Source organism: Microtus oregoni, unplaced genomic scaffold, assembly GCF_018167655.1.
Source record: "Microtus oregoni isolate MIOR12 unplaced genomic scaffold, Mior012 000000F_ref0000247, whole genome shotgun sequence".
NCBI classification, from domain to species: domain Eukaryota; kingdom Metazoa; phylum Chordata; class Mammalia; order Rodentia; family Cricetidae; genus Microtus; species Microtus oregoni.
This window is the reverse complement of record NW_024543059.1, coordinates 45206819-45232080: the sequence shown is the minus strand read 5'-3', so window position 1 is coordinate 45232080 and position 25262 is coordinate 45206819. Positions and strand designations below refer to the sequence as shown.

The 25262-nt window shown below is 55.3% G+C and overlaps 2 protein-coding genes across 6 annotated transcripts in view; one reads left to right on the top strand and one right to left on the bottom strand.

The window, feature by feature from the left end:
- Shank1 (SH3 and multiple ankyrin repeat domains 1) overlaps positions 1–21498 on the top strand; it is a 53222-nt gene extending 31724 nt beyond the window's left edge. For 2 of the 5 annotated variants that reach the window (XM_041649220.1, XM_041649207.1), the window contains 10 exons: positions 2906–2988; positions 3235–3359; positions 3725–3860; positions 4325–4405; positions 4919–4942; positions 5127–5195; positions 5501–5619; positions 12666–12762; positions 13275–16362; positions 18329–21498. In XM_041649220.1, coding sequence (XP_041505154.1) covers positions 2906–2988; positions 3235–3359; positions 3725–3860; positions 4325–4405; positions 4919–4942; positions 5127–5195; positions 5501–5619; positions 12666–12762; positions 13275–16362; positions 18329–19046 — 4540 coding nt within the window. In that variant the 3' untranslated portion in view covers positions 19047–21498. Of the gene's footprint in view, positions 1–2905; positions 2989–3234; positions 3360–3724; positions 3861–4324; positions 4406–4918; positions 4943–5126; positions 5196–5500; positions 5620–12665; positions 12763–13274; positions 16363–17838; positions 17920–18328 lie in introns of all 5 variants that reach the window. The other 3 variants (XM_041649238.1, XM_041649214.1, XM_041649228.1) reach the window with 3 other exon arrangements.
- Positions 21459–24054, bottom strand: CUNH19orf81 (chromosome unknown C19orf81 homolog). Its single transcript, XM_041676167.1, has 4 exons — positions 24020–24054; positions 23785–23905; positions 22246–22379; positions 21459–21785 (listed from the first exon to the last, which is right to left on the bottom strand). Exons 1-4 carry the CDS (start codon positions 24052–24054, stop codon positions 21590–21592), a joined length of 486 nt encoding a protein of 161 aa, XP_041532101.1. The 3' UTR covers positions 21459–21589.
- Between the last annotated feature and the right edge of the window lie 1208 nt (positions 24055–25262).

The window sequence follows — 25262 nt, the reverse complement described above, 5'->3', positions numbered from 1 at the left end:
GAAGGTGACTTTGCCTTGGCGAGGTGTAAAGGGGCAGCATGAAGGGCATTGTTGCCTCATGGGGAATTTCTTGGCATGTGGAGAGAGTGTCAGAGTATTAAGGACATAAGGGCTTAGAAAAGGTTGTCACCCTGTGTCGGGATGAGACTGCCCCAGAATACAATAAGAGCCAAAGTGCCCTGACCTCTGGGTTGTCCCCAGACTGTCCATTGGCCTCTCCCTTCTAGCCTCCTTAGACCCATTTCTCTCATCCCCCCCCACCCCTCCCCTTTCTTCAACCCTTCAATCTTCTCCCAGCACCTGCTTCATGCAGCTGCAAAGACTGCTGGGAGGGGGGAAGGGGAGGGCTGTGGGGGAGGAGGCGGGAGCCTGTGGACAGGCTTGTTGGCCTCTGGGGCAGCACAATGGCTGGGGTATGCCCCTGTGTGCATGCATGATGTGGAGCCCATTAAACACAAGGAAGGAGGCAACACACAGGCATGTGCAGAACACCCACTGGTGTACAGGAGCATGGGTCTTTACTGTGGATGCTCACAGAGGGTACTGACGGGGTACGGTGGCACTAGAATACAGTAGGCACACAGTTAGGTGTTATCCCCATGTGCTGGGAGGTACTCAGAGGGCGTGTGATGGGAATACACTGATATCAAAGTGAGGGGAGTCAAAATCAGGGCATACTGGGATGTGTGGGGGTGTCACCGAAATATACTGGAGTACTTGTGGAGGGCTGTTAGCTGAATATGTGGGGGTAGGTAATTGGGGAACCCGCATGGATATTATTGGAGTGGCTGAAAGCCACACAGATCGAGCTGAGATTTGGTGTGTGTGGAGGGGGTGCTAAGCGTTGCTGCAGAGAGAGAGGGAGCATGGCGCTGGCCCTGGGTTCTAGATGCTAACAAAGAGGCACTGCAGTGCGTGTGTTCTGGAGTGTTCTGAGAGGAGCTGGCTTGAGGTAGAGCAGCAGTTCAGGTGTTCCTGTCGTACACTGGGATGAGCAGGCGGGAAGGGTGTGGAGTGGGGTGTAGTGGTGATCCAGGACTGAGGCTGTGCTGCAGCCAATCTGAGGAAGCAGGAAAGCAGGTGCTATGATTGGAATTTTATCCATTTCCTGTGTTTGTAGCCTATAAGATGTCCTGGTGAGATATACGGCTTTAGAATTAACACCATATTCAGGGGGAGTTGGTGTTTACTTTTTCCAGTACTGGAGATGGAACCCAGGGCCTTTGTGCATGCTAAGAGGTGCTCTACTGTTGATCCATACCCTAGCAAATGTTCTAAGAAAAAGCCTCCAGCCCCTCGTTGGGGGATTCTAGGCAGATGCTCTAGCTCTGAGCCACACCCCAGCCCCCCACTGGGGGATTCTAGGCAGGGCTCTACCACTGAGCCACACCCTTGTCCCCCACTGGGGGGAGGAGTTCTAGGCAGATGCTCTAGCACTGAGCCACACCCCAGCCCCTCACTTGGGGGGTTCTAGGCAGGTGCTCTAGCACTGAGCCACACCCCAGCCCCTCACTTGGGGGGTTCTAGGCAGGTGCTCTAGCACTGAGCCACACCCCAGCCCCCCACTGGGGGGTTCTAGGCAGGTGCTCTAGCTCTGAGCCACACCCCAGCCCCCCACTGGGGGATTCTAGGCAGGTGCTCTAGCACTGAGCCACACCCCAGCCCCTCACTTGGGGGGTTCTAGGCAGGTGCTCTAGCACTGAGCCACACCCCAGCCCCTCACTTGGGGGGTTCTAGGCAGGTGCTCTAGCACTGAGCCACACCCCAGCCCCTCACTTGGGGGGTTCTAGGCAGGTGCTCTAGCACTGAGCCACACCCCAGCCCCTCACTTGGGGGGTTCTAGGCAGGTGCTCTAGCACTGAGCCACACCCTTGTCCCCCACTGGGGGGAGGAGTTCTAGGCAGATGCTCTAGCACTGAGCCACACCCCAGCCCCTCACTTGGGGGGTTCTAGGCAGGTGCTCTAGCACTGGGCCACACCCCAGCTCTCTTTTCACACGATGTCTTCAGACAGAGCCTCACTAAGTTACTCGGGCTGATCTTGAGCTTTTGCTCCTCTCTCAGCAGCCTCCCCCAGTAGCTGAGATGACAGGCTTGCATCATCAAGACTGGGAGTTGGTGTGTGACCAGAGTGTCCCGACAGCCTATGTGTGACACACTGGACACTTCTCAAGGGATGCAGCAGTCAGCACTGCCCATCGGAACTTTCAGTAACTGACAGGAGTGTTCTGTGTCATCAGGGACACCACATGGCCACCGTAACTGAGGAACTGACACTTGAAAATAGTCCTATGCAGCTAGAGGCTGCCATACTGGACAGGGCAAAGTAAACATTGTTTCAATCTGTCCTCTGGAGGCCTTCCTGTAGTAAAAGAGATGAGGTGTGTTAGTACATTCGCCTCTTGGCTTAGCACCTTGGCCTATGACATGTTGTGGGCCCTGTGCCCTACCCTGTGTGTGTAGTACGACTCTGGATGTCTCACAGTCTCCTCAGCCAGGCCCTCAGGACAGACTTGGTAACTGAAGCACAGAAGGTTAAAGTCATAGGTTCAAGGTCACAGACAGGACATTGCCAGCCAGCACCCATTCAGGGCTGTGATCATTCACAGCCTCTTCTGCCCACCCCACTGGGTGCCTGGTGCACTGTGGGCTCGGTAACAGCTCTGCTGAGTGGATGGGTGGATGGATTCACGGAAGGATGAATGAGGAAAGAGTGGGTGGAAACCGGAGCACCCCGGGCTTTGAGGGGGTGTCTGGAGCATAAGTACAGACTGGATGGGAGTGGGGAACTGCAGTGAATGGTCTCCAACGCAGAGCCTGGGGCACCCTGTGACTGGGTGGGGCACCAACTCTGTGCCTCATGAGTTCTTCTCCACTCCCCATCCCTTCCTCCTGCCTCCTGCCAGTGATTACATCATCAAGGAGAAGACAGTCTTACTGCAGAAGAAGGACAGTGAGGGGTTCGGGTTCGTGCTACGGGGGGCCAAGGGTGAGTGCTGGCCAGGGAGGGGATGGGAGATCCTCTCTGACCCAAGCAGTAGGGCCTGGATAGGGAGGATGGAAAAAGAGAAGGGATCCCCCCTACACACACACCTTAAAGCCCACCCATTGCCCCACCCTGGGGTGCTGGTCCCTCAGCTCGAGTGAGTCCACTGTGACTTGGTCTGAGCCCCATCCCCTGCTCGGCCTCTCCACCCCCTCCCCTCCGACCCCGCCGGCTCCTCCCCGTCTGCAGCGCAGACCCCCATCGAGGAATTCACCCCCACCCCGGCCTTCCCGGCGCTGCAGTACCTCGAGTCTGTGGACGAGGGTGGCGTGGCATGGCGGGCTGGACTACGAATGGGAGACTTCCTCATCGAGGTGAGTGCCAGCCACACTGTCCTTCTGGGGACCCTGGGGACAGCAACTCTCCCTGGACCATTAAGAGGTGCCCACACCAGAGTGGGGGCTCACACCAGTCATCCCAGCTAGCCGTCTCAGGGAAATTGCCACTACCACTAGTTCAAGGCCAGCCTGGGCCACAGAGTAAAACTGTACCTAAAAAAATAAAAATGAAGTATCATAGAATTGTCCCCCAACATATGCAGTACAGGGACATGAAGGGTGTGCAGGTCAGCCCATTCCTGGGGACACGGGAATTACAGGGCTGAGAAAGGGTGGGATAGAAGGTCCCTCGGTCGTGCACTCAGGAGCTGAAGGTCTTCTACCCTCTCCCCACAACACAGGTGAATGGGCAGAACGTAGTGAAGGTTGGCCACCGGCAGGTTGTCAACATGATCCGCCAGGGAGGCAACACACTGATGGTCAAGGTGGTAATGGTGACCAGACACCCAGACATGGACGAGGCTGTCCACAAGAAAGGTACTTCTTCACCGCTGTCACCGTCGCTGTGTCGTGGAGAGCTGGCCTGGCACACACAGAGCCCTGGGCTCCAGCCCCAAGGCTGCAGGGAGGGACATTATGGTGCCCACCTGCAATCTCAGCACCCGGGAGGTAGAGGCAGGAGGATCAGAAGGAGGAGGCCATCCTGGGCTACTTAATGAGTTTGAGTTAGTCTAGGCTACGTGATACTTTGTATCAAAACAAAGGGGCGTCTCCAGCCACCAAATTAAGACTCTTAGGGTCACTCCTCAACCCCCCACAAGGCTCTCCTTCCCCCTCAAGGCCTGCCTGTTCATAACCTTTCTGGGGAGAAACTGAGGCAGAGAGGGCTCAGCGTGCTGGGGTGCTGTTCTCAGAGTTCTGGAAGCACAGTGGAAGGAATGGGTGTCGAGGGGTCTTCTCCCTGCAACACTGACACCTCCCGCCCACCCCCACCTTTCCAGCATCCCAGCAGGCTAAGCGGCTCCCGCCCCCAGCCATCTCCCTGCGTTCCAAGTCTATGACCTCAGAGCTGGAGGAAATGGGTGAGCCTGTGGGGCTGCCGGGGCTGAGGGCCAGGGGCGGCCAGGGGCAAGGGGCTGGACCACCCTTGACTTTGTCAGTGTTGTTAGTCACGAGGGGTCCTCGTCCTCCTCCTGTCCCGCCCCCCCTCCATGTCCTTGGGCCAGGTTCTGTGGCCTGCCTGTGTGTCACTGGGGAGTTTTTGAGTCTCCCCCTGCCCTCTTGTATCTCTGTTTCTCTGTCCTGGGTCTCTGGGGGTCTATATGTGTCCCCCTACCATGGGCCACTCTCCTTTTGTCCCCTACCCTTTCTTCTACTGTCTCTCTCGACAAACAGAGGAAGGTTAGCGACTCCTAGCAGGCAGAATATCATGACCTGGGGTGGGTCTCATTTTCCTCTGACCTGGGGCCAGTTGGGCAGATGACTGACTATCCCGCTACCCGGGTCCTTAGGGAGGTGGGCATTCCAAAAAGGGGTCCCTCACCTCCCCCTGATGTCCTAACTCTTGGCTCCTCTGCTGTCTACCCCCGGGCTAGTCTCCCCCTGGAAGAAGAAAATTGGTGAGTGGGTTCAGGTCTGGTGGGAGGGGCCCAGTCTCCTGACCCCAGCGGCGGATTCACCCTTCCCTTGACCCCAGCCCCTCACTGCCCCCACCTTGTGTTGGCCACACCTGCTGGTCCACACCTGCTGGCTATGCCCTCTGCAGGGGTACCCTTGAGCTTCATCCCTCTCCTTTGCCCACAGAATATGAACAACAGCCGGCACCAGTGCCCAGCATGGAGAAAAAACGGACCGTGTATCAGATGGCACTCAGTAAGATGTCACAGCATGGCTCCCTGATGCCAAATCCCTCCTCCCAGCCTTCGAGGATGCTGCATGCATTCGGGGCCCTCCTCCCTGGGTGCCCCTCAGACACCTGGGAGCTAAACACTTGGGGCCCTGGAAACCCGGTTACATCATTGTGTTACCCACTCTCCTGTGCCTGTCATCACTGGGCCCTGCCTGCTGGACTGGGAGGTGTTCCCAGAGACAGGACTAGGACCACAAGAGTCCCAGGCGGCCCGGTCTCTGTGGTAGGCCACTTGTATTGTCTCTTTGACTGTCTTCACTCCCCGCAGACAAACTGGATGAGATCTTGGCAGCTGCTCAGCAGACCATCAGTGCAAGCGAGAGTCCTGGGCCTGGTGGCCTTGCGTCCCTGGGCAAGCACCGGCCCAAAGGGTTCTTTGCCACTGAGGTAGGTACCCTGGTGTGAGAAGGAAACTGAGGGACTCGCGTGCAGGTTTGATCACACCCAAGTGTCTTCATGTGAGCTCCACACTCGTCTTGAGAAGTACCACACTTCCTTCCTCCTCTCTCATTTCCCTCCATTCTTGACCATTCTGCTTCTCATGTTAAGTCTCATCCGCCCTTTCCTGCCCATTTTAGGGACCTCACGTAAGACAAAGTAATGCTATAGAGATGTAGCATGATGGTTCATGCCCATCATCCCAGATCCTGAGAAACTGAGTCAGGAGGGTTGCTGTAAGTTTGAGACCAGCCTGAGCTACATAGGGAAATCTTGTCTCCAGATCAAAAAAAAAAAAAAAAAAATTAAGAAAATGATGTCATAGTTATATATCCTCAGCATAATCCTAAATGTTCAACAGATGTTTGATGGCTATTAAAATATTGATGCCGGGACTGGAGAGACAGCTCAGGGGTTGAGAGTATATATTGTTCTTGCAGAAGGCTGGTGTTCAGTTCCCAGAATCCCCTGGGGCCGCTGACAACTGCCTATAACCCCAGCTCCAGGAGCTCTGATGCCCTCTCCTGCCTGCCCAGGGCACAGCACAATCCACGTGCACAGTCCCAAATGCAGACACATGGACACACACATGATGTTATAAAAATAGAGTTGAGATGATTGAAGAAGACACCTAAATGTAACCTACACACACACACACACACACACACACACACACACACACTGTGAACAATGGCTCTCCACCTGCCCTTCCCCACAGATAAAGGCTGGTCTGTATCAAGTACTTGTTCAACAAATTTCAGATACGGTGCTCCACACAGATACCTCATGCCTGCCTTAGAATCTCCCTGTGAGGGATGCTGCAGTGGTTAGCGCGGTGCAGATGATCCTCATTCCTGCCTTAGAATCTCCCCGTGAGGGAGGCTGCAGCGCGGTTAGCGTGTTACAGGTGATCCTCATTCCTGCCTTAGAATCTCCTTGTGAGGGATGCTGCAGCATGGTTAGCGTGTTACAGGTGATCCTCATTCCCGCCTTAGAATCTCCCCGTGAGGGATGCTGCAGCGCGGTTAGCGTGTTACAGGTGATCCTCATTCCTGCCTTAGAATCTCCTTGTGAGGGATGCTGCAGCATGGTTAGTGTGTTACAGGTGATCCTCATTCCTGCCTTAGAATCTCCCCATGAGGGATGCTGCAGTGCGGTTAGCCTGTTACAGGTGATCCTCATTCCTGCCTTAGAATCTCCCCGTGAGGGATGCTGCAGTGCGGTTAGCCTGTTACAGGTGATCCTCATTCCTGCCTTAGAATCTCCCTGTGAGGGATGCTGCAGTGGTTAGCGCGGTACAGATGTGGAGCCTGGGCTCTTCTTCCCGGACCCTGCTGGCTCTGCCCCATGGGTTTGGCCCTCTTACATCAACACAGGCACACCAGACAAACCTGTGTGTCCACACTGCCTGGCATCTCTCTATGCCTTCTGCCTGCCACAGCTCTGTCCTCAGGTGAGCCCAGGGTCTGCTTGGCAGACTGGTGTGGGCTCCTCAGCTCTGCTTACTGCATCTCTGTCTTAGAGCAATGCTCATAGAGACCACCTGTGACATAGACGAAAGCCAGTCCCCGAAATAGCTGTTCTGTGGGGCTGAACCTAGGGTCTCCTGCATTTGACCACTGAGACATACCTTCAGCTCCGTCACTGGGGGGTCCTAGAAAAGGGCTTTACCACTGGACCGTGCTCCTGGTCCGTCACCGAGGAGATTCTAGGCCAGCAGTTCTCAATGTGTGGATCAGGATACCTTTTATCAGACATTCTGCATATCAGATATTTATATAACATTCATAACAGTAGCAAAATCACAGTTATGAAGTAGCAATGAAAATAATTTTACAGTTGGGGTCACCGCAGCTTGAGGAACTGTATTAAAGGGTCTCAGTGTTAGGAAGGTTGAGAACCACTGTTGTAGGCAGAAGATTTATCACTCAGCTACTCCCAGCCCATCACTGGGGGATTCGAGGCAGTGACTTCTCTACTGAGCCACACCCCAGCCCCTCACTGGGGGATTCGAAGCAGTGATTTCTCTACTGAGCCACACCCCAGCCCCTCGCTGGTAGGTGCTATGTAAATACTGTAAATGCTTACCTCTCCAACCTTCAAAATAAGTTTTAAGTGAATTTTGAAGTCAGAAAAAGTGGCTCACACCTATAATCCAAGCATTCCAGAGACTGAGGTAGGAGGATTGCCATGAGTTTTAAGGACCAACCTGTCCTACCAAGTGAGACCAACTCAGAAAACCGAAGGATAAAACAGACTAGTTGCTACAGCAATATCAGTGCCTTTTGGCCAGCATGTGCTGCGCTGTGGCACTTAGGTGCTCTAGCTGCAAAGTCCGCAGCAGCATAAACACTGTAGAAATGAGCCACTGCTTGATGGGGTTGGAAATCTCTGCAAACTCTTGGGGGGGGGGGGGCGGCCAGCCATCTCAGCGAGACTGGCCCGCTACCTTAGCTTTAAGGGAGAAGAGGGCTGAGTTTTCCACTGGATGATGTGAAGATAGGTTGTCATTTGTTCCCTCGGACCACACACTCCACCCCAGAGAGCCTGCACTTTTATGCAGAGGCAGGGAGCAGGTTTTGCAGCCAGACTCCTGAAATTCCCAGTCTAGTGGGCCCTTCTCTGGCTAGCAGAGTGTCCTACAGGCCCTGCCCTCCCGTCATGCCTGTCCTTGGTTTCTTAGGATGTCCGAAAGGTCTGCAGTTGTTAGGGTGGGTGATTGCTGTGCTGTTCTGCCGCACAAGGTCAGAGCAGGAAAAAAGGGAGAGCTGGGTGTGCACCCAGTGGACAAGTGAACACTCAGCAGGGGCAAGTGCACACCCAGCAGGGGCAAGGCCCTGTGTTCAGGAGGCAGCACCAAGAGAAAGGAGGTGGCAGGCAGGAAGAGAGTGTGGGTGAAAGGAGCGGAGAATTGATGATGGGGACGGGAGGCAGACAGGGAAGGGAGTCAGAGGGCACAGGTCTTTCAGCCAGGCTGCGTTCTCCCTGTGTGACTTTGAACCACACCATCTCATCCCCAGCATTTGTTTCCTGACCTGTAGCATTTTGAAGCTTGCTGCACTCAGGAGGTCAAGTGAGGTCAGCTCCTGTCCCACAGGGCTCTCCAAAACAGCAGTCTTCCTCTGTGGCCTGGTGCCAGCACCCTCTGATCTCACTCCAGCACATCCCTTCTGAGCCGCAGGGTCCCAAACTGTCACCTGACAGCCCATCTCTTGTACGTGTGCTCATGTGTGTGCGAGCGCAGACTTTGGGGTCCCCCGTCTTGTTTGCTGAGGTCTCCTGCTGCACCTGGAGGTCACGGATGAGGCTAGCCTGGCTTGTCAGCAGGTCCCAGAGAGCCATGTGTCCTCCCACTCAGGGCTGTGATTCCAGGGGCAAGCCACCACTCCAGGCCTTTCCTGCAGGGTCACGGCAAGCATTTTACCAACTGAGCCATTCCCCAGCCTCAGCTCTTAAGTGTTAATACATCTATCCCTTTCTTGTTAACCATCTAGTTGGTGCTTGAACAAATCTAAAGACAGGAACTCACACGTCCTATTGTAGCTTCTCTCCGTATGGACAGACTTCTAGAGAGCTCTTCCTTACATAGCCCCCAAATCTACCTTCCCTGAACCTTCAGTGAACCTTTTCTTCATGGTCTTCTCTGACAAGTTTCCTTGGAGAGGAGAAAAGATCACCTCAATTTTCTAGATGACAGACAGATGTTAGGGAATTGAATTCGCTTGCTCAGGCCTCTCGGAAATGTCTATCCAATCCGAGCAGAGCTCTGTTGAGACTGGCCCCACTCTTTAGCTAACCCAAGCAGGCAGGGGTGCTTTTTTCCCAATATTTCTTTAAGCATGTGTGTGGATGTTTACTAGGTGTGTGTATGCATGGGGGGGTTATATATTGGGTGTGCATAGGTATATGGTGTAGGCATGTGGTGTGTGGTATATGTATGTGCATGGTCTATGTGTACAGTGTGTGTGGTGTATTTATGGTGTGTTGCATGGTATGTGTATGATATATGTGGTAGGTGTGTATATGTGTATGGTATATGTATATGTGTATGATATATGGTGTGTATATATGTGTATGGTATATGTGGTAGGTGTGTATATGTGTATGGTATATGTATATGTGTATGATATATGGTGTGTATATATGTGTATGGTATATGTGGTAGGTGTGTATATGTGTATGGTATATGTATATGTGTATGATATATGGTGTGTATATATGTGTATGGTATATGTGGTAGGTGTGTATATGTGTATGGTATATGTATATGTGTATGATATATGGTGTGTATATATGTGTATGGTATATGTGGTAGGTGTGTATATGTGTATGGTATATGTATATGGTATATGGTATGTGTATGTGTGTATGGTATATGGTGTGTATATATGTGTATGGTATATGTGGTAGGTGTGTATATGTGTATGGTATATGGTATGTGTATGTGTGTATGGTATATGGTGTGTATATATGTGTATGGTGTATGTGGTAGGTGTGTATATGTGTATGGTATATGTATATGTGTATGGTATATGTATATGTGTATGATATATGGTGTGTATATATGTGTATGGTATATGTGGTAGGTGTGTATATGTGTATGGTATATGGTATGTGTGTATGGTATATGGTGTGTATAAATGTGTATGGTATATGTGGTAGGTGTGTATGATGTGGATGTGGTATGTATGTGTGTGGTGTGTGCTGTACAGTGTGTGTATTGTATGATGTTTGCATGATGTGATGGGTGAGGGTTGTATACGTGTGCTGGTGGTGGGCGGGGTGCACGGTTTTGTGTGTGTGTGTGTGTGTGTGTGTGTGTGTGGTGTGCATAGTGTAAGTGTGGCACATTCCAGGACCATGCAGGACAGGCACCTCCCTCCCTCCATCACCCTATCTTCTTCCTTTGAGACAGATTCTCACTGAACCAGAAGCTCAGTTTTGTCTAAATTGGCTGTCTGTCAAGATCTAGGAATCCATCTTTGCCCCCTCGCCACACCTGAGCCCCAGTGCTGGTATTACAGGCACGGGCAGCCAGGCCCAGAGTTTTATGTAGGTACTGGGGATTCAAACTCAGGACCCAATTGCAGAACAAGTGTTCTTACCCACTGAGGCATCTTCCCAGCCCCTCACCATTGTTTTGACCTGAGCTTTTCCAAGCCAGAGTATTTTTTCTTGGTGTGCAGATCATGTCCTTTCCTCAGACTGGGCTCCCTTAGGAACCTGCTTTTCCCCCTGAAACCTTCTCTGTGGCTCTCATTACCTCGGGTTCTCTTCAGTTCCAGGCTCTCTAACGCGACTTCGTCATACTCCTGTTTCTGCTGTGACTCAGCCTCCCTTTTCGCCACCTCTCTCTCTTGTCACCCCTGTCCGGTCCCTGGGATCCCTGTGAGGAGCCTCTTTGTTGGTCTAATGGGATAACAGGCACTTACCCTGTTTCTGGGTTCCTGGGCCCTGTGGAAACAGCATCCTCCACAGGGCATCTGTCTTTCCAGGGCTGGGCAGCCATTTTTTTGGGTGTTTGTTATTTTTCTGAGACAGGGGTCTTACGCTGTAGCTGACTGCCTGGAACTCACTCATAGACCAGGCTAGTCTGGAATTCATGGTAATCCTCCTGCTTCTGCTTCTGCAGGCCTGGGATGTTAGGTGTAAGTCAGCACACTGAACTCCTGCTTCTGCTTCTGCAGGCCTGGGATGTTAGGTGTAAGTCAGCACACTGAACTCCCAGTTCTGCTGTCTAATTTGTTTACAGCTTGCCTTTCACGTCAGGACATCCTTGGTAGTGGAACGAATAAAACAAACATAGCAATAGGCAGTTCTAACCTAGTGGGCCAGATGGTGCCCTTGAGACCCAGGCCATCACTGCCCTCTGAGGTCTCCAGGACGATGGACATAGTCCACATGTTTTGTGTGGAATCACTATCACAACCAGTGTGATGGGTGGGTGGAAGGTCAGATGGACAGAAAACTCTGCAGAGATGGAATGACAGACAGATGGACTGGTGAGTGGACAGGCAGAAATGACACAGGGAATGATGGACACAGGATCGGACAGACAATTTTTTCTTTAATTGGCCTGAGTGGGCCTGGAAAGATGGTTCAGTGACTGAAGGTTTGTTGTGTTGTCATGAGGATGGGAGTTTTCCCAGGCCCACATAGTCCGGCATCCCCCACATGTGCAACTCTAGCTCTGGTGCTCTTTCTGGCCTCTGAGCAGAGGAGTGTGTGAGCACCTGCACACACCGCACACGCGCGCTCACATATACACATGCACATACATGCACACACCACACGCATGCACACACCACACACGTGCGCACATGCACACACACATGCATACACACCCACCACACACACCCTCACGCACACGCACACCCTCACGCACACACAAACGTGCACACACACACCACACATGCACACACCACACACGCACACACACACACACGTGCACGCACTACGTCTTTAAGATAACGATGAACTGAATGAAGTTGAAGAGCAGCTCATGTAGGCTCTGATAGGACTGTGCCTGTGCCTGTTTGACCTCACACCTGGGTGCTTCTGTGGTCTGATATGGGCTGCAGCTGCCAGGGATCAGAACCGAGGGCCTCGTGCTTGTGTGTGTGGCAAAGTACTTTACTGACTAAGCAATCTCTCCAGCCCTGATTTCTTTTTGAAAGACTCTGCCAAGTCTGGAAAAGAGACTAGAGAGGGGTGGACAAGAGAAGCGACAGAAAGCCAGAGAAAGAGTGTCCCTGGACTGGGTACAGGCCACGACTGCAGGTGGTGCTGGCTGAGGGGACAGCTCATGCTTGCTTTTCTTTCCTTTCTTCTGACTGCCACCCCAGAGAAGTTCTTCAGGAACTGCTCTCCAGCTTCCTCACACCATGTTTCTGGTGTGCAGAGACGCAGAGGAGAAAAGCCTCCAAGTGTGGAGAATTCTGACTGATCCTTCTCTACTCTCTTCTCTCTCTCTCCCTCTAACTGCTACGCTGAAGTCGAGCTTTGATCCCCACCACCGCTCCCAGCCGAGTTATGACCGGCCTTCCTTCCTGCCTCCCGGACCTGGCCTTATGCTCCGGCAGAAATCCATTGGTATGTCTCTCAGAGTGGGATGTGGTCCGGGAGCATAGGAGAGGACTGTCTCGACTTGGCGATGTGTTCTAGCATTACATTTGACCCTGGTTCAATGAGGTCGGGTTTGTTTCTCAGCTGTGTGACCTGGGAAAGGTAGCATCTAGAAAACTGGGGTCTTTCGGGGTTCAAAGGATGGAGGGTTGGTAGCAGGCAGGTAGTAAGTAGAGGCAAATGCTTGTTGAGGGAGAAGTCAGCTGCTTCTTGCATGGCTCTATGTAAAAATAATAGATAGCCTTTTCTTCTTAAGCCTGCTTTAAACTCACTCCAAATCGCCATTAAATTACCATGTGCGCAAACCTTTGAACAACTAGTAAACGGCGCCCCCTCGTGGCCGAAGGGCGAAATTCCACTTAATTGAGCCTTTTCCCTTGCGCCCCTGGTGATGATTGCTGTTAAGCAGTGCACAGCTTGCATCTAGGAGGAGCTGGTCCAGTCTCCAATTCCTCCCTTGGTCTTGTGTGTCTCAACAGGGGCTGCAGAAGATGACAGACCCTACCTAGCACCCCCAGCCATGAAATTCAGCCGTAGTCTGTCAGTCCCCGGTTCAGAGGACATACCCCCACCACCCACCACATCCCCACCAGAGCCTCCCTATAGCACACCTCCAGCCCCCTCCTCTTCCGGCCGCCTCACTCCGTCCCCTCGGGGAGGCCCCTTTAATCCCGGTTCTGGGGGTCCCCTTCCTGCCTCCTCCCCTTCATCTTTCGATGGGCCATCTCCTCCTGACACCCGCGCTGGGGGCCGAGAGAAGAGCCTGTATCACAGTGGAGCCCTCCCCCCTGCCCACCACCATCCACCTCACCATCACCATCATCACGTCCCACCTCCGCAGCCCCACCATCACCATGCACACCCTCCTCACCCACCGGAGATGGAGACAGGAGGTTCTCCCGACGATCCCCCACCTCGATTGGCCCTGGGACCCCAGCCCAGCCTTCGAGGCTGGCGGGGCGGAGGACCCAGCCCGACCTCGGGGGCCCCATCACCTTCCCACCACAGCAGTAGCGGAGGCAGCAGCGGCCCCACTCAGGCTCCCGCCCTGCGCTACTTCCAGCTGCCCCCCAGGGCGGCCAGTGCAGCTATGTATGTGCCTGCCCGCACAGGCCGCGGTCGCAAGGGCCCACTGGTCAAGCAGACCAAAGTGGAAGGCGAGCCCCAGAAGGGCAGCCTCGCTCCCGCGTCCTCCCCAACATCCCCAGCGTTGCCACGGCCTGAACCACCACCGGCCGGGCCATCGGAGAAAAATTCCATCCCCATCCCTACAATCATCATCAAAGCCCCATCCACCAGTAGCAGCGGGCGCAGCAGCCAGGGGAGCAGCACAGAGGCTGAGCCCCCCACCCAGCCCGATGGCTCGGGCGGCGGCGGATCCTCGCCCAGCCCTGCGCCTGCCACGTCCCCGGTGCCGCCGTCTCCGTCGCCCGTGCCCACCCCTGGGTCGCCCAGCGGCCCAGCAACCCTGGACTTCACCAGCCAGTTTGGAGCAGCCCTGGTGGGCGCGGCACGGAGGGAGGGAGGCTGGCAGAACGAAGCCCGGCGGCGGTCCACACTGTTCCTGTCCACCGATGCGGGAGATGAGGATGGAGGCGACAGCGGGCTGGGCCCGGGGGCTCCCCCAGGTCCCCGGCTGCGCCACTCCAAATCCATTGACGAAGGCATGTTTTCCGCCGAGCCGTACCTCCGGCTAGAGTCAGGGGGCAGCAGCGGAGGCTATGGGGCCTACGCAGCCGGCAGTCGAGCCTACGGGGGCAGTGGGAGCAGCAGCGCCTTCACCAGCTTCCTCCCCCCGCGGCCTCTGGTGCATCCGCTGACTGGCAAGGCCTTAGATCCCGCCTCTCCGCTGGGGCTGGCCTTGGCCGCCCGGGAGCGGGCCTTGAAGGAGTCCTCGGACGGTGGGGGCACTCCTCAGCCGCCTCCGAGACCCCCGTCGCCACGCTACGATGCCCCGCCGCCCACCCTCCACCACCACTCGCCTCACTCACCCCATTCGCCACATGCACGTCACGAGCCAGTGTTGCGCCTGTGGGGGGACCCCGCGCGCCGGGAGCTAGGGTACCGGGCAGGTCTAGGGAGTCAGGAGAAGGCCCTTCCCGCCAGTCCACCTGCAGCTCGCCGCTCCCTACTGCACCGTCTGCCCCCGTCAGCTCCAGGGGTCGGGCCGCTCCTGCTGCAGCTGGGGCCGGAACCCCCAACTCCCATTCCTGGGGTGAGCAAGGCCTGGCGCACTGCGGCCACGGAGGAGCCTGAGCGGCTGCCTCTGCATGTGCGCTTCCTTGAGAATTGCCAGGCCCGGCCTCCCCCAGCGGGCACGAGAAGGTCCTCCACTGAAGACGGGCCCGGGGTCCCACCGCCCAGCCCTCGCAGGGTCTTGCCAGCCTCTCCCACCTCTCCGCGGGGCAGTGAGGAGAACGGCCTTCCGCTGCTGGTCCTGCCGCCGCCAGCCCCTTCGGTGGATGTGGACGACGGCGAATTCCTCTTCGCGGAGCCGCTGCCTCCACCCCTGGAGTTTTCCAACAGTTTCGAAAAGCCAGAGTCGCCCCTCACGCCCGGGCCTCCCCACCCGCTGCCCGACCCGCCCTCCCCAGCTACCCCTCTACCTGCAGCCCCACCCCCGGCTGTGGCCGCAGCCCCTCCCACCCTGGACTCCACCGCGTCTAGCCTGACCTCTTACGACAGCGAAGTGGCCACGCTGACCCAGGGGGCTCCCGCGGCTCCCGGGGATACTCCTGCTCCAGGCCCGCCAGCTCCAGCAGCCCCAGCTCCCCCAGCCCCGCAGCCAGGCCCTGATCCTCCACCTGGCACGGATTCTGGAATTGAGGAGGTGGACAGTCGGAGCAGCAGCGATCACCCGCTAGAGACCATCAGCAGCGCGTCCACACTCAGCAGTTTGTCTGCCGAAGGAGGAGGCAACACGGGGGGCGTGGCTGGGAGCGGGGCCGGGGTGGCCAGTGGGACTGAGCTCCTGGACACCTACGTAGCCTACCTGGATGGCCAGGCCTTCGGGGGCAGTGGGACTCCTGGCCCACCATACCCCCCACAGCTCATGACTCCTTCCAAGCTCCGGGGCCGGGCGCTTGGGGCTGGTGGAAATTTGAGACCTGGTCCCAGTGGGGGACTCCGAGATCCTGTCACCCCCACCAGCCCCACGGTCTCTGTGACCGGAGCTGGAACAGATGGGCTTCTGGCCTTGAGTGCTTGCTCAGGACCCTCGACGGCAGGTGTGGCAGGAGGTTCCGTGGCGGTTGAGCCAGAAGTCCCGCCTGTACCTTTGCCCACTGCCTCGTCCTTGCCTCGAAAGCTGCTACCATGGGAGGAGGGTCCGGGACCCCCACCACCGCCCCTGCCGGGCCCCCTGTCCCAGCCTCAGGCCTCTGCCTTGGCCACGGTCAAAGCCAGCATCATCAGCGAACTCAGCTCGAAGCTCCAGCAGTTTGGTGGGTCCTCTGCCGCGGGAGGAGCTCTGCCTTGGGCTCGGGGAGGCAGCGGGGGCAGCACAGACAGCCACCACGGAGGAGCCAGTTACATCCCAGAGAGGACCTCCTCCCTGCAGCGGCAGAGGTGAGCAGAGACCTGTAACTGGCGGGTGGCTATGGCAGGTGCTGGAGCCCAAGGTCCCCAAAGAGCCTCGGAGTTACAGAAAACAAACTGGGCTGTCTTGCAGGAATCGGACCTCTAAGAAGCACACTTTCAGCTCCATGGCCACCATAACCCATGGCCCAAGATGAATGGCTACATGTTTTTATTTTGTTTTTGATGGTCCTGGGGATCAAACCTAGGGCTTCAGGCATGCTAAACAAGTGCTCCACTATTGAGACTCCTCACTGGGAGTCTACTCAGGGGTTCTACCACCAAATCACACCCTGACCTCTTACTGGGGGACTGTAGGCACGGGTTCAACCACTGAGCAAAGCCCCCGGCCTTCTTACTATGTTTTGAGTCAGGAACTAGTTAAGTTGCTCTGGCTGGCCTTAAACTCTGTTTAGAGTTCAAAAATCAAGTTTGGATTTCTAATCCTCGGGCCTCAGCCTCCCCAGTAACTGGAATGACAGACCTATACATCCCCAAGCCTAGATACAAAATATCAACAGCAAAACTGCATTAACTAAAGGTGTCTGTGTGGCTCTTCACAGTGCCTACTTGTAAGGGATTGAGGCAGAACTTGAGCCACTGCCGTCAACATGATGGAGGAGGGCAGGGCATCTTTGGGGAACCCAGCTTCCTCTAGATAGGATGATATGGGCCCATGCTGTCACTCCCCAGATACTTCTTCCTTGTGGTCTCTTTGAAGCCATGACCCATTCTCACAATGGCTAGAAAGCAATTCCATCTTTAACTCAGATGCACGGAGGAGAGCTTGAAATGCTTCCTATTCGTCTACAGTGCACTGTGATTCTGTCCCCTGTATCTAACAATCCAGGGTGGATTTAGCAAGCTGCGGAGATAAGAAACAATTCACTCATTGTTCTTCACGGGTGGGTGGGAGGGAGCTGCAGGTACGCATCAGTGCATGGACTGGATGTTTAGCATAGCAATGTGCCCCCTAGAGAAGGGGAGGGGCACAGTGGACAGTTCAAGCCAGACCCAGAGCGAGTCTTGCTACTAGTTTATTAAGGCTCAGATGCCACACTGGGGGACTCTAGGCAGGGGCTCTACCACTGAGCCACACCCCAGCTAGACAGTAGGCACAACAATAACAGCTACCCTCACAAAACAATCCACAAATTGGTTGGTTACAGATCTCTCAGGGGTCACCAGGCTGTGTGGGGGACAGTTAGCCACCCAGTGGAAATAGCTAGTTCAAAGGCCCTTCTGTGTGGCCATGCCGAAGGGAGCTCAAGGGATGAGGGGACCTTTTTCTCCCCTTGTTTCTTCTCTCTTCACCTCCCTCTCTTCACCTCTCTCTCTTTGTTCTCTGTCCCCACCCCTTCCATCTCTTTCCCCCTTGAATGCCCACCCTCTTTTTTGTTTGTTTGTTTTGTTTTGTTTCTGTCTCCCTGTCTTCCACTCTGCTATGACTGATCATAACCAAAAAAGGCAGTATAGAGTAGTGGTTAAGAGCTCAGACTTTGGTGACTTCTAACTGGGCTCTGCCACTCCCTGGCTGTGTGTCCTTAGGCAAGTTTCTTAAGCTCTCTGTGCTCTTGATGATAATAGTAACCTTCCACCAGGGCTGTTGGGGATTAAATTGAGATGAGATTCAGAAAGCCTTTAGAACAATGCCTGACACACATGAGCTGCAGCAAGTGGTGGCGGGTGTTATTGCTATCACTTAATGGTTCTTTTTCTTCCATCTCTCTTGGCTATCACCCTCTCCCTGTCCTATTTCTTGCCCTTCACTTCTCTCCTGACATTCATCTGACCCTCCCTTACCACCACCCCATCTTCTCCATCTCTGCCCCTACCCTTGTGTCTCTCCCTCTGAATCATGACTTCTGCCTCTTATGCACCCTTGCCCTCAACACTTCCCCCCAAACCCTTCTCCCTTACCCCTGGTCCCCTACCCCCACCCCTTGTCACATTCCAGGCTCTCCGAAGACTCCCAGACCTCTCTTCTATCCAAACCCAGCAGCAGCATCTTTCAGAATTGGCCTAAACCCCCTCTGCCTCCACTCCCCACCGGATCTGGGGTCTCCTCCTCAACAGCTGCAGCCCCAGGAGCTACATCCCCTTCAGCCTCACCCGCCTCAGCTTCCACCAGACACCTGCAGGGCGTGGAATTTGAGATGCGGCCTCCGTTGCTCCGCCGGGCACCCAGCCCCTCGCTGCTGCCTGCCTCGGATCACAAGGTCAGCCCAGCGCCCAGGCCCTCTTCTTTGCCCATCCTGCCTTCAGGACCCCTCTACCCGGGCATCTTTGACATCCGTAGCTCCCCGACCGGAGGGGCAGGAGGCTCGGCTGACCCTTTCGCTCCAGTCTTCGCGCCACCACACCCCGGGATGTCTGGCGGTCTCGGAGGAGCCTTGTCGGGAGCCTCTCGCTCTCTATCACCTACCCGCCTGCTCTCGCTGCCCCCGGACAAGCCATTTGGCGCCAAGCCTCTCGGATTCTGGACCAAGTTTGACGTCGCCGATTGGCTGGAGTGGCTGGGCTTATCAGAGCACAGAGCCCAGTTCCTGGACCACGAGATTGATGGCTCCCACCTGCCCGCCTTGACCAAGGAGGACTATGTGGACCTGGGCGTGACCAGGGTGGGCCACCGAATGAACATTGACCGGGCTCTCAAATTTTTTCTGGAGAGGTGATGGCTGGCCTGGACGGACCAACCCGTCCATAGGACCCTTCAGCCCGCTGACCTCTTGACCTCTGACCCCTCTGACCATCATTCTCTCCCCACCCTCTCAGGGGGCCAGGGATTCTGCTAAAACTGTGCCCTGCCCCGTCTCCCCAGGCCTGACTGAGGTCCCCGGATGGACCGGATGCAGGCCAGACACTGGCACCTCACAAGAGGTGGGCAGCTGACACTGGGCTGCAAGTGGTGTGGGGGAGGGGTGATTAGAAAATGACACAGGGGTACTGAGGAGGAGGAAAAGGACGACTGGGGGGGACAGACAGAGCCATAGAGGGTCAGCCCAGAGCCTGACCGGATGGGGGCTGCCCCCCAGGCCGCAGGGGAAGATTGCCCTCCTATTCCATCACCTGCGCCCCTCCAATAACCCTTTCCACCTGTCCAGGCCCCTCAGCCTCCCCCTCCCCCTGCCTCTTGCTTGCCGGCTCCGCACCCTGGCTGCAATTTTGCACAAGCTTGACCCCTTGGCTGTCTTGCACACCTCTGCCTGCGAGGCCCTCCCAGCTCCCTGACGCGCTGCGTTCTCTCTTTTCTCTCAAGCGCCATGGCCTTTGCTAGCTTGTTCTCCACATCCTTTCTTCTTGGGGGGTGGGGTTGCACCCTTTCTTTCTCTGATCACCCTGGACCCATGCTGCAGACACACATGGGACTTTCCTTCCTCTCCTTTTCACAGACCCAGGCATACTCCTGTAGCCCCTGGCCACCCCTTCTTTCTGCTCTGTCCTTGCACACTCCAAACACACTTACCTCCATTCTCATACCTGGAAACTCGTTCCTGTCCTGGCACCCCTGAGCCCTTACTCTCCCTCTCTCATGATGGTACTCCTGTCCCCTGCCTTCTCCATTTTCTCTGACACTTGGCACATCCCTTGCACACTCACATCTCAGATCTCTCTCTTCTCTCCTCTTCTCTTCTCTTCTCTTCTCTCTCTCTCTCTCTCTCTCTCTCTCTCTCTCTCTCGTTTCCCTGTGTAGCTCTGGCTGTCTCTGGAACTCACTCTGTAGACCAGGTGGCTTCGAACTCAGAGAGCCACCTGCCTCTGTTTCCCAAGTCCTCTACCGCCCAACTTCTGTTGACATCCACTCTCTTTCCTGTACCCTCTTGCACACTTGCCCTCCCCAGCCTTTTGCTTCTCCCCAGGAGCTCGCTCTTTCTTTCTTTTCTTTCTTCCTTTTTATTTTTTGTGGTGCTCAGGTGTGGGATGTATGTGCTTGCTGCGCTGTTCTGGTCTTTCTGGGTGACTTTCCCCGGTTGCCCTGCAGAGCCTGGCCTCTTTTCAGTTCGCATACTTGCCTCTCTCTAAGCACTCTTAGCCAGAACTTTCCTCCTCTTCTCCTGCGCCCACCCTAGGGCTTTGCTCACCTCCTCCTGCTGTTCCTAGGGAGAGGAGACCCTGCGCATGCACGCTGGCTCCCTGCTCACTAGGCTGTCACTCAGACCATCCATTTGTCTGTCAGTCCATTCTGCACGAAGATCCTCCTCCTCCCCCCACCCTTTCTTCTCTCCTAGATTACCCCTCCCCCTCCTTTCAGCATGGCTCCTCCCTCCCTGCACGCCCCCCCCCCCCCCCCCCCCCCCCGCTTCTGGGGCTTGGGAATTTAAAGCCACCTCTCCTCCCCTAGGTAGCCCCCTCCCCTGCTGTGGGTAAAAGGGGGAAGGGCATCGCCCTCAGGTTCCCCTTCCCCCATGTTCAGCTGCCAAAGAAGGGAGCTCCCCTCCCCCCCCCCCCCCGGCCCATTCCCTAAAGCTGCCCCCCCAGAACCCCCGGGGGCGCTCCGTCCAGGAGGGGAGGGCCAGCCCCCTCCCCTCACCACGTCAGGGAAATGCAGGGAACCTTGTGGGAGGGTCGCGGGAGGGGGGAGGGGTGGCAAGGACTGGAGAGGAGGTGGCACTGGGCCCCTACCCGCCCCCTCCCCCTGGTCGGATGCCCCCCCGTCCGCAGGGGGCCTGCGCGGCGCCTGTCTATCAAGGGCTTGTTAATTCCGGATGGGTGCCGCGGGGTTGGGGAGGGAGTAAGGGGTGGGGTTAGGGGGGGAAAGGAGTGGGGAGAGGGAAGGGGGAGGGGCCGGATGGGGGAGCGGGGTGGAGAGGAGAGACGAAGCAAAAAGAGAAATAATAGCAAAAGAAAAATATACAAAGCAAAATAAAAATTAAAAAACTAGAACACACACAGATCCAAACGGGGGGAAAAAAACTCCTGAAATAAAAGCCCTAGAACTGTCTTCCAAGGGGGCGGGAGGGGACGAGAAAGGATTTGGGCTCCTTCTGCTGCAGGGATGGGGTGTGACCTGGTGGATGACAGTGGAGGTCTGCCCCGCCCCCCACGCCCAACAAGACTTTGCTGAGAGAAATGGCTTTTGTATCAGGTCATTCTTTATAATTAAACTCACAGTATCCACCCCCTCGAGCCGGCCCCGCCTCCTTCCTAGGGAGGCCACGCCCCTTACAAGCGGCAGGTCTGGGGGCGGGGCGCATCTGGGACCCGCCCCCGACATGCGTCAATCTTCTTCGACCGGCTCCGCCCCCAGAGCCTGGAGCATTCGCCGTCGGACTAGGGATCGGCGCAGGTGAAGGCGGTAGTCGCCCAGCAGCAGATCGTCGTGGCGCACCAGTGGGTAAGCGATTCCGCGGAGACAGAGTCCCGAGCGCAGCAGGCGCGAGCGCGTTTGGAAGTCTGTGACGGTGATGAGCCATCTGCGGGCGAGGCGAATACCGAAGGATGTCTCTTCCACCTCACCAAGGATGCTCCAGACCCCAGCCTCGCAGCCGTCCTTATCCAGGCCCGCCCCCTCAGTGCCATCATCGTTCTGATTGTAACCAAAGTGTCACTCAGCCTAGGACCCGCCCCTCAGGGTGGCTCTGAACCTCAAACCTCACCGACCCCCCTCACCTTGACTTCACCTTCTCACTCAAGGCTCCAGTCTTTTTGTTGCTTTCAGCTCCACCCATCACTCACCTCCTTACTCTAACCCCACCCACCAGCTTCCTAGTCTAGGCCCCGCCCCCTCACTGCTCACTGTCCCTCCCCTCACTTCCCCCTCACTCGCTCGGACTCCACCTCCAAGCTCCGTTTGCTAAGACCCACCCCCTGTCTCCCTGACTTCACCCCTCCCATCAGCCACTTAACCTAGACCACGCCCATGCATGGGCTCACCTGTCTCTGCGGCCGGCCGTCCCGCAAATGACATTCATGTTCTCATACCGGATGCTGCTCACACGCCCACTCTCCATGGCCCCGGGCATCTCCGCCTCCAGAGCCTCCAGCACCTCCAGGTGCGTGAAATCCTCCTGTGTTGGGGGTATACAGCTTCAGTCTGGTTGGAGGCTGGCCCAGACTTCACCTGCAGAACCACTAGGTTCTGTCGCTCTTGTCAAAGGGGAGACCACGGGTGTCTCTCAGATGCGAAGGCATCCGCCACTCAAGATCATTCTTAAAAACCAGAATGATTACGATTTCACCACCCTACAAGGAAACTCTCCCAGAAACCAGCCATAGTTCCTTAAAGTTCTGGAAGGTGCTTGGCAGAGTTTGGACCTATGGTCTCATGTTTAAGGTGGTGCAGTATCGGAAGGATCAGAGGAAGTTGTTTCAGGAGATGTGCTGATCGCTGGCCACAGTGCCAAAGGGAAGGAAACCGTTGTCCCAGCACATAAAGCCAATGCGGATGGGCTGACACCACAGTTTAGTGGGTAAAGGTGCTTGACTTGAGTTCAATCCCCATAATCACATAAAGGTGGAAGGTGGGAACTGAGGTGACTTCTGATCGCCACCTATCAGACATTAGGTGTGTCTGCCGGGGAGGCTGGATGGCCTCTTCCTCTCATCCGTGTACCTGCTCGCTTCTGAGCTCGAGAGAAAGCTGCTGTGCCCTACGTGGGGTCCCTTCCTCAAAGGCACAAAGGAAAGGAGAAATGGAGTGGGGATTTGTCCCCAAGAAATGAGGACAGCAACCCCCATGACAGAGTAAAGTCACACAAGGACCCAAAGAGGTGCCCAGTACAGAGTAGGTGCCTCTTAACGTCAGAACAGCAGATATGACCTTGTCCGTGTGTGTGTGTGTGTGTGTGTGTGTGTACACATTTGCTCTTAACGTCAGAACAGCAGGTACGATCTTGTCCGTGTGTGTGTGTGTGTGTGTGTGTGCACATTTGCTCTTAACGTCAGAACAGCAGGTACGATCTTGTCCGTGTGTGTGTGTGTGCGTGCACATTTGCTCTTAACGTCAGAACAGCAGGTACGATCTTGTCCGTGTGTGTGTGTGTGTGTGTGTGTGCACATTTGCTCTTAACGTCAGAACAGCAGGTATGATCTTGTCCGTGTGTGTGTGCACATTTGCTCTTAACGTCAGAACAGCAGATATGATCTTGTCCGTGTGTGTGTGTGTGTGTGTGTGTGCACGCACATTTGCTCTTAACGTCAGAACAGCAGATATGATCTTGTTCGTGAGTGTGTGTGTGTGTGTGCTCTTGTTTGAACCAGGAGCTCAGGTAGCCTAGGCTAGCCTTGAACTCACTGTGTACCGGAGGCTGACCTCAAACTCCTGCTCCCCCCGACTTTGCCTCTAGAGTACGGGGCTAATAGACACACACTACCATGCCTGGCCCTGAACCTTAAACACTGGCCATCTCAGTTCTGAGCAGGTGAGCCTCTTGCTACCCAAACCAATCCGTGCAAAGGGCTGATGCCTCTCACCGAAGTCTCCATGCATAGGCAGAGGGGCTGGGCAGAGGGCGGTGCTGCGAACTTTCGGATACACGGGAGCTCCCGATCCAGTGCCTCATACTCTGAGATGACCTGCCGCAGGTACTGCTTTCTGGGGTGGTGGTGGGGGAAGCAAGACAAGGAATGGGAGCTCTGAGGTCAGGGGCTGCTGCTGCCACCGCTGCAGGAGCTGAAGTTAGCGCTCATGGAGCCAGGGGCTACTCACGAGGATTTGACAGGTCTGCTCAGGCTCCGAGCCATGAACTCCTCTGTAGCCTCCAGATCCACAAGGACGGATCCTAGGGACAAGAGAACCCAGTGTCATTTCCCAAGTGCTCTGGGCAGCCACAACTCTTCAGAAGAGAGTCACAGCCCTGGAACTGTGAGCCGAATAATCCCATTCTCCCTTAATTTTAGGGGGATCAGGGTATTTTGTCACTGCAACAGAAAACAAACTAAGATGCCATGCAGACATAAATACTTAAGCGTGATTCCCAAAACTCATGTAAAAATCAGGCATGTCAGTATGTGCCTGCAATCCCAGGGCTGGGGAAATAAGACAGAAGGGCTCAGTTGCCAGCCAATCTAACTGAATCAGTGAGCTCCAGGCCAGTGAGACAATCCTGTCTCAAAAAAAAGTGACCTGTGAATGAAGATATCAACCTCTGATCTACACACACACACATACACACACATAGACACACACAGATACACACATAGACACACAGACACACACAGATACACAAGCACACCAATATGGAGGCACAGGTGAAAGGGAAATTAGTAAAAATGATATTGTGACTGCAATTTATGGTCCACACAAGTGTAGCGGGGTGTCCGTCCACACAAATGTCGCGGGGTGTCTGTCCACACAAATGTCGCGGGGTGTTCATCCACACAAATGCAGCGGGGTGTCTGTCACCACAAATGCAGCGGGGTGTCTGCCCACACAAATGTCGCGGGGTGTCCGTCCACACAAATGCAGCGGGGTGTCTGTCCACACAAATGCAGCGGGGTGTCTGTCCACACAAATGTAGCGAGGGCTGTCCACACAAGTGTAGCGAGGGGTGTCCACACAAATGCAGCGGGGTGTCCACACAAGTGTAGCAGGGTGTCTGTCCACACAAGTGTAGCGGGGTGTCCACACAAGTGTAGCGGGGTGTCCACACAAGTGTAGCGGGGTGTCCACATAAGTGTAGCGGGGTGTCCACACAAGTGTAGCGGGGTGTCTGTCCACACAACACAATCAGGAAAACATTGCTCACATTGCACCTAGGGATCTCTGGGAGAAGTGAGTTCATTAACTATTGTCTTGATTTTGCCATGGGGTAAAACTCTCCATTTTAAAACTCTCTGCATTTCTATCCTGATGATTTAGAAGAAAATCGATGCTCTAGAAATGAGTGTTTGATGATTGGAAGATGTGGCGTGGCAATGCCTGTTAAGAATGAGAATGATTTCTCAGGAAA

Bases quoted from the DNA above. Each gene is read 5' to 3' on its own strand.
- CUNH19orf81 (XM_041676167.1), bottom strand. From the start codon at position 24,054: ATGGCTCGGAGCCTGAGCAGACCTGTCAAATCCTC. The intron at 23,906-24,019 runs GTGAGTAGCCCC...CCACCACCCCAG, and splicing joins AGCAGACCTGTCAAATCCTC to AAAGCAGTACCTGCGGCAGG. The intron at 21,786-22,245 runs GTGAGCCCATGC...CCTCGCCCGCAG, and splicing joins ACGGCCGGCCGCAGAGACAG to ATGGCTCATCACCGTCACAG.